The sequence below is a fragment of the Aplysia californica genome, unplaced genomic scaffold (assembly GCF_000002075.1).
Source record: "Aplysia californica isolate F4 #8 unplaced genomic scaffold, AplCal3.0 scaffold00101, whole genome shotgun sequence".
NCBI lineage: Eukaryota > Metazoa > Mollusca > Gastropoda > Aplysiida > Aplysiidae > Aplysia > Aplysia californica.
The window spans coordinates 248,080-260,311 of NW_004797371.1; the positions used below are offsets into that span (position 1 = coordinate 248,080).

Genomic DNA, 12,232 nt, shown 5'->3' on the forward strand with positions numbered 1-12,232 from the left:
CATACGAAACTGTAATTTTTTGAAAATTAGAAAGGTTTTAGATATTTACTTCAAACACACATTAAATAAAAAGCTGTTTCATGTTTGGTAGGGCCATTTTTGAATGCTTATAAGAATAAATAAAGTTTGTAGACAAAAACAAATAGATCAGTTATCATATTTTTTGTCTTGACAACTAACATGTACACTTGGGCCTTACTTAAAAACTTGCTCAAGCAAGTGACATTCAAAAGTCAGAAACAATTTGCGAAAACACCTAACCCATGCGTCAAGTGAAGATAAAAATTCAAAGAAAACAAGTGTAATACAAATTATACTATTTACAAATGGGAATACACATCGAGAAACAAGTATCGCTTATGCACATTTCATAAACGCATCGTTTAGCAATGCTGTAAAAAAAGAACATCGCTAGTCACGTAATATCAGGAACCAATAAAACATTGATGTGTTTTTAAAAAGTCGAGGTAGTACGCCTTAAAAAAAAAGTTTTGGAAAATCAAGCGACAAATAAAAAAACAACAAAAATAGCTACAAATACTGCAGCTAGAACTATATAGGTTTTACAAGCAGGAGATGACGAGTTTAATTTTCGTTTAAACTTTTCTGGCAGAGCTGTGACTGGACAGCAAACAGTATCTCAAAAGTTTTACTCTTTTTGTCATCGAGCTCCGACTTAAAAATACACCACAAAAAAGAAACAAAACAAAACAAAAACGCTATTCGTGTTTAATGCATAACCCCATTTTTTTCCTGAAAAGATCATAATCATTTAATTGCAGTACTTATAAGACGGTATAGTTAAATACGGATTCTTGTTGACAGCAAGATATAATTTTAACATTGTTAGGGTAAAAAATTATAAAAAGTCGTTTTTACAACTGGATAAGAGACAACTCCACATTGCGTGACAAGAAAAAAACAAATACACCCAGTTCCTAAACAGGCAATAACGAGTGACAAGCAAAATTACTATTTGGAATCCTGGACCTTGGGTCGGGATGTCGCAATTACCGAAATTACGCGCACGTTCAGGGGGTATCCGAAAAGTAAGGTACAAAAGGGCAAACAACGATGAAAGTGCAAACTATTGTCAAATCTGTCGGCGAAAATTAGAAGGGCACATGCAGTACATCTTGTTTCTGTGGCATCTGTCTCAATACTGAGCGAATGCATTATGTGAATAGCTCACAAGGACGGCTGCGTTTAAAGAGCAGAGAGCGGCATGGAGGTCAAATCACAATGCGAGCTCTGTACACCACCGACGAACCCCCCCCCCTCCCACTTAAACGGAACAATGACTTTTTTGTTGTATTTTAATTAGCAATCAGCGGACACAAGAGTACTGAGGTTCCTTGAAGAGCCGAGTACAATGATTCTTCAAGACGGGCCTTTTATGAATCAACCAGAGTCATGAAGAAGCTGGAGAAAACATTGAAAGGATTAAAATACCCCCTTCATTAGAACAGGGAGTGCAAACGTGATAAATAGGTGCTAAACTGGCATTTTATGAGAGGGAACTGTTTGCTGGAAAGATCTGAGACACCTAAGCAACAGAATCATAGATTTCCAAGCCACATTCGAAGCCAGAACAGACCAAAGACTTTAGCCAGTATACTCGATATAACGTTTTAACACTTTAATTCAATAGCTCTGTTGAAAATCTTTCATCTTAATATTTACTATAGTCTCGTCAACGACATATCTGTATACATCCGGGAAACGGTTCCAAACTGATGACACTATCGTTCCGGGGTCAGCGAGAGTGGAGATGTTCCCTTGACAGCCTATTCATACCAGAGTTTCTGAACTCGTGCCCTTCGAGAACAATATTATTCCTTTCGTCTCCGTGGTAGCAGTATAGAGCGAGACTGGTACAGTAGAGTCATTTCCCCACTCTGTTATTTTGGATTATAATGATACGTTTTGGTCGTACCAAGTCTTTGTTGTATCTTACTTTTCAGAAACACCTTTGACAATGAAATAAACGACATGAACAAACCATTAGTTGTTAAACTAAGAGTGTGCAAAATTATAAATATTGCAGTTATTGTATTTACTGCTACAAGTCATACTATATATAAGTGAAAAACGTATTGCAGTGTTAGTAGGAAGCAAATATTTCTATTGACCATAAAATGACTCTAAGCCACAAACAAAAATAGAGTCTAAACGTAAAGTATTATCTGATTTTAACTTAAAGATGTCCATGCAGCAAGAAATGGCCCTGTTCGGCGCAATATGATTTTATTTGAGACTTTTCCAAATTTCAGAATTGAGTAAAACCAAGGTAAATAGCAGGTGCAAGCCAAAAACACAAAAAGGCAATAATCTTAAACCCTAATCATAATATGAATACATACATAATGTTCATTACATGCACATCTCCCGTATAGACCGATATACCAGGCGCAAACACATAAAGAGAAAAACAACAACACACACACACATTCACACACACACACACACACACACAATCACACACATACACACCTACACACACTCACACACATATACAGAAACACACCCGTATATACAAATGCACTTATCCAATACATACCTAGGTAAACATACATAATCATATACACATAAATACACAGTCTGACTTGTTCACGCTAACTTTCAGGAAAACACACGTAATCATTCTATCAAAAGAGATAAAATGTCTCACTTTTTTCTAAGACGTAGTCTTTCATTCTGTGTGTCATTTTTTCAAACTTTTGTTAAAGCAAATTGAAGTAGAAATATAACAGATAGGTTCCATACCTCCGTTTGAAATTAATGTACTTTCACACAAGCACAAGCTGGCACAAACCACGAAAACGTATGCACACGTACCCAAAACAGATTCTTTCATTTAATCTCACAGATGCATAATCATGTACCAATAATAGTAATTATAATATTAATAGTAAACACTTACAGAGTTTTAAAAAAGACCTGCGACAGTGCTGCAAGTCGATGTGAGGTTAGACTATACTTAAAATCATTCCATATTTTCAACAACTTGGCTGCTTAGTGACGAGAAGAGGATCAGTACATAAAAAGTGTGACGTCATATTTATATACAACGAACAATAACAACAATAAATGACACTACCGCGAACTACAACGAATACAACAAATGAAACAACTGAAACAATGCCATACGTTTGATGGCATGGTCGGGGGACTTCAAGTTTCGTCGCCATTACGTAGAAAGCAAACATGTACAGAGTGAACCTGTCGTTTTTATTAAGGAGAACATTTTTTTTTCGGTTCTTCCACCCAACAGCACCCATACCCTGCACCTTTTTTACATTGTCAAATACAAACATTTCTGCTCGTAGTACGAAGTGCTGACTTTGAGAAGCGTTCTTGAGAGGGCACAATGTATACCTCTTTGCCAAGCTTGAATGCCAGACTGAATAAACCACGACGCTTCTCAATGTTAAAGTCTCGTTATTAATTATTGCACACAGATCTTCATAAAGGTTATTGCCCCATATTTGACTTGGAAAAGTTGCATGAGGGTTGGACGCTTCTAACAGTGCTTGTGAAAACTAAATATGAGCTATTGCATTTTGAGATCCTGAAAAATGATTCAACGACCCTGTAAGCATTACAGATTTCTCGTCGTCAAAATTGTTCTTGGGTCAAAGAAAACAACCTCTGTATGTTTCATCTTTGAAATGACTGCCAGCTGCAATAGCTTACTCTAACTTGCCTTTTAGTCGGATGTCCTCAGCCAGAAATAAGGCGTGCATTTTTGTTTGAGGTGGGGGTTCTGGTGTTTGACGCTTTATATCAGATCTGTTTTTACACAAAATCTGAAACATACAGAACAAAGGAAGCCGTGCACATTTAGACGAGGAACCCATCATGTTTCTTGTTTGTTGTTGTTTTGACTGCTGATAGCAAGTGACAGAATGTCCAAATTGATAAAGAAGAACAAAGTTACGAATTCAAGTTCAATTTGGACATTCTGCACTAATAACCTTTCTTTTGACAATTATGTAATAATCACTATCCATGTACATGTTTGCATGTGAGTCAATTTTATTCTGTCACTCTTTTAATGCCCGCATCAACGCAGTTTAGGGGCCAACCCGGGCTGAGAGGGGTTTAACTTTCCACCAGAAATACCGAGGTTCACGATCAAATATCGTCCCTACACGGGAGTCAATCTCGGGTCTGCTATGTGCAAATGCGATGCGCTTAGCTGTTACACTAAAGAGATCAATTCTCCCATTTATTTTATCAATAGGAAAGTCCTAGTAAATATATTTTGAACTTAACGCGGGGTTCAATCTTACGTTCCATTTTATAGCAATTAGTTGAAGTAGCAACAAATAGGAGTCAACTCGTCCCACTTTCCACATGCGTCTACTACGTCCTTGAAGCGTTATAAATTATGGGTTATAATAAGGAAATATGACTGAAGAAAACCCCCACCTCTCAAAAGTAAATGACCCATCTTTCAGATATATAAAAACTAACTAAATAATTATTGGATCAGGTAGGATACATCTCAGCTAGGGTTTTAATGTCGACCTTGAAACCTTTTAAAAATAGTATTACTGAATACACAGCCAAGGTAAACACAGAAACACAACATCACAAAAACAAAATGAACACCCAAACTAGCGGACACCTACAGCAGACTTAACATAATGTACTGTGCGAGAAAGATTAACCATTCACACACATGTAAATCAGAGGTACAGTGGACAATAATATCCTAAACTTTTTTCAATATGACAAAGGTAACTCGTCTATGCTGGTTCATATCTTGCGAGCATTACTAGGCTCGGAGTAGAATCTTTGACACGACAGAAATACAATAAGGATAAGGTAATTGTTACAACATGTTATCATACCAATAATTATGCTTTAAAAGGGAATGAGGGCACAGTGCTTGAAACTGCTGCACGATCTGTGTTCATTATACACAAAAAAGTCATTAGAATCAAGAAAGGCAAAAAAACAGATAAACTGAAAACTGGGAGTAAACGTATATAATAATATTGTACAACATTAACAAGGTGCTTCGTGGTTTGAGAGTAAGGTCAATGCGATGGTCAATGTTTTTGTGATGACCTGATGAATGATGAGTCTGTCGGAGGACGATGGGGCTGAAGTGGTCTGTTGGTCAGTCATGCAGTGTTAACTGAGTGACCACCAGACAGAAGAGGATGCAAATAGTTGACCTCTGAACTGGGCATGGCGAAGAGTTGTTTGATGACACCGTTCCTGGAACGAGCAGAGAAAAGAATCTATTCGCTCTTGTTTCCAATTCAATATTCCCTAAAACAATAAGGTTGGATGCACAAAAAGACAGCGTTACTTACATTATGTGTTCAAGTTAACACCACCACCCCAAAAAACAACAAACAAACAAACAAAAACCCAACCTATTATCTCGTTATAACTGCACGCATTCAGGGAACGTTTCGATCAACAGTCTTTGGCTGAACAATAATAAGGACAGCCCATAAATGAATCGTTTACGGGTAAGATTTACGAATTAAAGCCAACATGGGATTTGACTGGGTGGCTTACTTTAAAGAACGCTAAAAAAACAAAAAAACAACCACAGTCCCAGAAAAGGGGTCACATTGGTGGCTCCCACTGTGAGTGGTTTTCTTATGACTGCCACTATAGACTATTATACTGACCGAAATTTCTATCGTATACTATACAGAGTTGGAAAGTTCAAGCTGTATTAAACGAGTTGTTTCAAGTGGCGGGCGTGTTTATCATTCAGGGCTAGTCACTGACGAGAACTGAGCGGAAAACAATAAACGCATTTTTACCCAGGTGAAATGAAACGGTTACTTAAACAGTCATACGTTTTCATGGAGTTCGATAGGGTTTCATTTCTGAGTTCTTGACGCACTAAAGATCAAAACAAAATTTCTGTGAAGCATTTTTCTTTTGACGTATGCTACAATGTTTAAGTGAAATTACTAGGGCCACAATATGAAGGGCAAGTTTTTTTTAGTATTAGGATGGGTTCCCTTAGTCATTCAAAAATCCCATGTGAAATGTAAACACACACGTTTTACAATCTTTCTAAATCAAGACAATTCCAATTCCCCTCACCGCAATTAAAATCTGTCACATCGTTGTCAAAAATACAATTACATTAACACAAGGACTTTTGAAACGAATCATGTTGCTTTAAGTTCATAAAGTTATAAGCCTAGCTTTGAAAGTAACAGAAAAGGAAGGAACGCTTTCCAAGAGTCTATTTGAAGCGGACATAATGTGAATATGATCAGCTTACCCCGTTTAACGTTGTCTCTTTCAGCTGTGGATAAGAAAGAAAGAAAAGAACGTTAGATTATGAAACTGCAGCCAGGTACAGTTTACAATGATAAATAGGCCGGACTTCTATCTCTGTTAAGAAGCATGGAGGAGAGGAACAACTACATGTGGATGTTGGAGGGATTATGACGGAAAATAATTACATCATTCAATTTGAATTTAATACCTGACATTTTTACACTTATAAAGTTCATTAACCAACAGGGCAACGAGTGCAGCGACGGGCAATAAAGAGTTCAATAAAACACAACAACAGCCAGTTCATGTTCAAAATAAATTTGTATCCGAATATTCAGTGGCTTTACTTTTGAAATTCAAAACGATAATTGTCCTTTAACTTTTACATCATCAGTCCACTTTGGATTCTTTTCTTATTTACTTTTAATGTTGTCGCTTGTTTTTTTATATGGAAATGCTCTTTTTCTTTTCTCTGATTTTTGTTTACTATGTGCACATCCTCTATCACATTCTTTATGTCTTTACCTTTCTCTATTTCTCAATTGTTCTTATCTCTCCTGCCATCTCTCTGTCTCTCTCTCTCTCTCTCTCTCTGCCTCTGTCTCCGTCTCTGCCTCTCTTTCTCTCTCTCTCTCTCGTCCTCCTCCTCTGTCTGTCTGTCTGTTTGTCTGTCTGTCTGTCTGTCTGTTTGTCTGTCTGTCTGTCTGTGTCTCTGTCTCTCTCTCTCACTCACACATACAATCACATACACACGCACACACACACACACACACACACACACACACACACACACACACACTCTCTCTCTCTCTCTCTCTCTCTCTCTCTCTTTCTCTCTTTCTTTGTCTCGCCTTGCCCCTACCTCTCTCCTATTTCTCATGCTTTATTTGTTCGGACGAAGAGTTTTTTTCGGAGAAACATGTTAATGATAACTTATCCACATTTTCTAAACCAACCCACAATTTCTACAGTAACGTAAGATGCCAATTCCCTTAGAGCTAAAAAGCGAAAGTCAAAAGCCAAAAAGGGGACAACAAAATGGCCCTTGAAATAAAATAAAATAGAGGAAAACAAAAAGCTAATAAATCAGAAACAGCCGAAACAAATGAAAAAAAAAAACGAACAAAACAACCAAACACAAACAAGAACACTCAGAACCTACGGACCCTACCACGACATAATCCCCCAACTCCCTCGGCCCCCCTTGTTCCCGTTAAAGGATACCATTCTCGCGAAAAAATGTAAACTCAAACAAACAACTCTCAAAAGAACTCCTCAAAACGAGAAACGGAAAACAACAAAATCAGCACAAGAACACGGTGTAGCTACTCACCTACGAGCACCTGGACAGCAATGTCCTTGAGTTTGTTGTAGGACGACCTACAGACGTAGGTTCCAGCATGCTCTGTCGTGGCCCTGTCCACTTGTAACGTGCTCACCAGGGCTCCGTGCTCGTGCAAGCGGTATGTGAAGATGATGTAGTCTTTGTATTGAGGACCCGCTATGATGTTACCGTCCTGTTTATCGATAGACATAATAATTATGGCGAGCATGCGCATTTTAGAATAAAAGGTTTTCGATTATGTAATTTGACCTTTCCTGTTTCCTCTTTTTTAACATTAACATTGCATCTTTGTTGAGATGACACTCGTTATTCCTTTAATTATATAACGAGAAAATATAACATGGTATCAAGTACAAATAGTGAAAATATCACTCATCTCTTTAAAGACTAAAACAAAAGTTTCACGAACTTTTTCCTGACATTAAAGACATTTCTTAGACATAACTCAGCGATTTCTTTGTAGGATGGCAGTTGAGGGATAGGATTAGGTGGGTGGGGGGGGGGGGGGGGGTGGTTTAGAACAAAAGCAGAGAAGAAAAATATTTCTAACCTTTCTTCCAATTATTTGCACCACAAGACCCAACTCAGTTAATAAATTACCATTAGGCTATACTGCTGCCAAAGTTTTTCATAGTTTTCTCTGCAAGCAAGCCCTTTTTTCCCTGAGCCATAACCTCTATTATTTCATATGATAACATTGTCCAGGTGAGCCCCGTTCACACCTCGACGGTGCGAAATTGAATGTGTTCTTCTAGAATTTTAACGTTCGCGTAACTCACCATTTTCTTAGCTGGGCCCTTTTGAAAAAAAAAAGAAGTTAATTTGGTGCTATATCAACGGAAATAGCCATACTGCTTTAAAATAAGGTCAGATGATAAAATATCACAGCAATGCCCTTTCGAAAAAAAGTAATATAGTTTTAAAGTCGCACACTATCAGGGCGGCGCACGTTTTAACGATATCACTACAATTTGATTGCCGAATATCAATACCAATATCATCAAACGATTCAATTCCCCCTCTGCGTTTCACTGAACTAATGACCACCAGATTATATCAAATTGAAATATTGCTACATTTAGGTTTTAGGTGTGTGGTCGTGTTACAACTGGCCATTTACCTGAGTAATAGACATTTTCGGTACACTCGCTGTACGGTTACAGCTCTTTGAAAGAAAAAAAATCCTTGAGTCTTTGCTATGCAAGACTTAAAACTGTCGGTTTCTTATACAAATAATTTTTGAAAAATACGAACACACGTTAACCGCAATGTCAAGTGACTCACCTGCAAACAGTTTTAGAGAAACTAAATTTTATGAAAATAGTATGGAGTGAATTTTGTCTAGGAGAATAACTCTGTTGAATGGCATTGACAATAAACAGTATCTAATATGGTTAAAAAAGTGCGCGGCTCTGATAGTGCGCGAGATTGATACTTCTTTTTTTTCTGCGAAAGTGCTCGGGTCTGGTGTTTTCCCGACCATTGGATGGATTCGGCAACCAAATTGCATCGGTATCGTTAAAAAGTGTGCGGCTCTGATAGTGCGTGGCTATGGTACTTATTTTTTTTTTCGAAATGCGCGGCTCTATGCCTTCTCGCCGAAGGGAAGTTATCAGCGCCGCGAACTTTCGGATAAAAAAACGTATCAAAGCCGCACACCATCAGACCTGCGCATTTCTAGCTCCCACCCCCTCCCTCCCCAAAAAAAAAAGAAAAAAAAAGAAAAAAAAGGAGAGGGAAAAAAAAGCATCAAAATCGGGCACATTGAGAGTCGCACAGTTTTTTTAACGACCTGTGTACATTTAGCATAATAATAATATAATATCATTGTGTACCTTGAACCAATCTATCTGATCGGCGATCTGTTTGCCTCCTGTGGCATTACACGTCAGCTTGATTTGTTCCCCACGCTCCACGTACTGCTCCCCCGTTAGTGACACCGCTGGAGAAGAAGAGAAACAAGAATCAACATTTATTATATTTTACCTTTGACAACCATTTGCAGCCCATTACTCATTTATTTGTTCGTTCATTCATTCATTTGTTTATTCATTCATTCATTCATTCATTCATTCATTCATTCATTCATTCATTCATTCATTCGTTCATTTGTTCATTTGTTCATTCGTTCATTCATTCATTCATTCATGTATCTGTTTATTTATTTATTTAAGTATAAATAAATAAATAAATAAATAAATAAACAAATAATTTTTAGAGAGAAACTTCGTTATGAAACTTGAATGCTGTGGCACTTGTTTTACTTTTATTTTCGTATAAATTGATGATCTTAAAACACTCACATAATGTGCCATTTCCAGCGCGTAGCATTTGGTCTATTTCTAACATTGAAGGAGAAAGAATGAAAGAAAGCAGAGACCGTGCAGTAAATTAGATATCAAGTATTCTGTACATTAAAGACAACGCAAGTGTGAAGGCCTATTGTTCCATCAATAGCGTGGTTGTATCCCTTAGGATGCCTTATGGCATTTTTGTTTGCCTCAAACTCGCTTTGTGCTCCCTTTGTAAGAGGTCATATTAGAAAAATGTATAATCAAGAGATAAAGAAGCGTGTGGTTATCATGGACGTTAGTTGTTTCATCCAAAATACAAACACATTTCAGATGGGAGAGAAAGAAAATCAGCTGCATTCAGACTGGTGCTAATGAAATCAAGCAAAACAACAGAGAAAAAAATATAGCTGATAAAAATGTTCGATTATCATTCCAATAACCCAAGAGACAATTGGGTGAAAATATTTTATACGAAAATCTCTCTTTCTCTCTCTCTCTCTCTCTCTCTCTCTCTCTCTCTCTCTCTCTCTCTCTCTCTCTCTCTCTCTCTCTCTCTCTCTCTCTCTCTCATACACACATACAGAGAAAGATCGATTGATAAGTCGATTGATAGCTAGATAGATAGATAGATAGATAGATAGATAGATAGATAGATAGATAGATAGATGGATAGATAGATAGATAGATAGATAGATAGATAGATAGATAGATAGATAGTAGACAGATAGAGATAGAAAGAGAGAGAGAGCGAAAGAGAGAGATAGAGAGAGAGAGAGAGAGAGAGAGGGGGGGGGGGTTGCAGGAAAAAAGCGAAAAGGGCGGTGCTGGCCGGGAGTGAAGGGGTTCCGTCGTAACAGAAAAAGTCTGATTATAATAATGTGTGAAAAAATTATCTGGAGAAGTAATCTCAAATGACAGAACTAATTCGGCTCCTTTGGGGAGCTTTTCCCTTCGGATGTAACATGAACTCACAATACGAAGAACGAGCACTCAGTGTTACCTCAGTCCGTCACACATTAGAGAAAGCATACACCGAGGGGAATATTCTTCATTCTTTTCTTCGCAAAAAATTGAAAATCATGCTTGCTTTGCAGCACAAAGAAAGGCCAAACATAAAAAAACACAGTTCAATCTGAAAGAACATTCAAATGTCGCACGGTACATTCGATCGCATTCGATCTGGTTTTCGAGGCAAAAAGAACAACAGATGGGAACCTCGCTGATGTTGATTTCGACTGTAACAGGGAATGGAAAGTATCAATTGGCGGGGTGTGACCTCAGTGCAATCCTTCAATCTGTTTCCGTCCTTACACTTTCCGTTTCATTCTTTTTATTCTGCCCGTTGTATTTGCTTTACTTTATCGATTTTCCAACATAATGTACATCATTCAGAAGGCGGGGCTCTTGATCTCCCCAGAGGACGCCGGGTGAAAAGGATACACTTCAGGAAGGACGAGGTGGGAAAAAAACCGTGATTTGACCATACTCGGATTCGAACTTCAGACTTCTGCAAGGCATATCATGTCAACTTTCAGCGATGGACTAATTGTGTCAGATCGTATCTGGCATTTTAAAGAGAGCAAAGAGTCAGGAATAACAGATGCATTTGTCTTTTCAAGTATAAAAGTAGACACGGATGTTCGGTGCTCGCTTTTCGTAAACTCCCGCCTCTCCTCTACTCCATGCCTCACCCCTTCCACCCTACAGTAACATCCCATCACCCAGAAAGAAAACTGCAAACTAACAGGGAACCACTCCATCCCCCTGAAAAAACAAGAACCCCCCCAAGACAAAGCAAAGGTAAATTTTAAAAAAATCAACCCACCAACAAATACCCAATCCTCCCTGAAAATACACAAAAGCACGAACAAAAAGGTACAATTTTTTTTTCAAAAGGTAGCAAAAACAACCCACCCCCTTTTAACAAGCCCTATTCCCTTTGTAAAAATGATCGATTCGTTGCTGAGTTGAAAGGCAACGACTTAGCTTTGTATGTGACCTGCTATCATGATCTAACTGGCGACTGTGGTCTTTAACTACACTGCAAACATTGATTTCATTACAGATACATCAGGAAATACATAAATAAATAAACAACTAAATTACATTTTATTGATCCCATGGAGACATTTACATTACAATGGCAAACAAACATATATACAGAAGTACAATCTTATAACATAGTAATGTAATCATTTTTATCATATCATCATTATTATTCCTATCATCATCACATCTTTATTTTTCTTCTTATGATAATGATTAGATATTAACCACCGTCACCGCTATTATTTTTATTGTTATTATTTTGTCATTATTATTATTA

At 37.6% G+C, this 12,232-nt stretch overlaps 1 protein-coding gene across 1 annotated transcript in view; it reads right to left on the reverse strand.

The window, feature by feature from the left end:
- Positions 1-12,232, reverse strand: part of LOC101849834 (zwei Ig domain protein zig-8) — a gene marked incomplete in the record, with an annotated part of 25,999 nt that overhangs the window by 911 nt on the left and 12,856 nt on the right. The window contains 4 exon segments of the mRNA XM_013080819.2: positions 1-5,232; positions 6,269-6,292; positions 7,601-7,784; positions 9,448-9,554. The exon segment at positions 1-5,232 is cut by the window's left edge and continues 911 nt beyond it. Coding sequence (XP_012936273.1) covers positions 5,132-5,232; positions 6,269-6,292; positions 7,601-7,784; positions 9,448-9,554 — 416 coding nt within the window.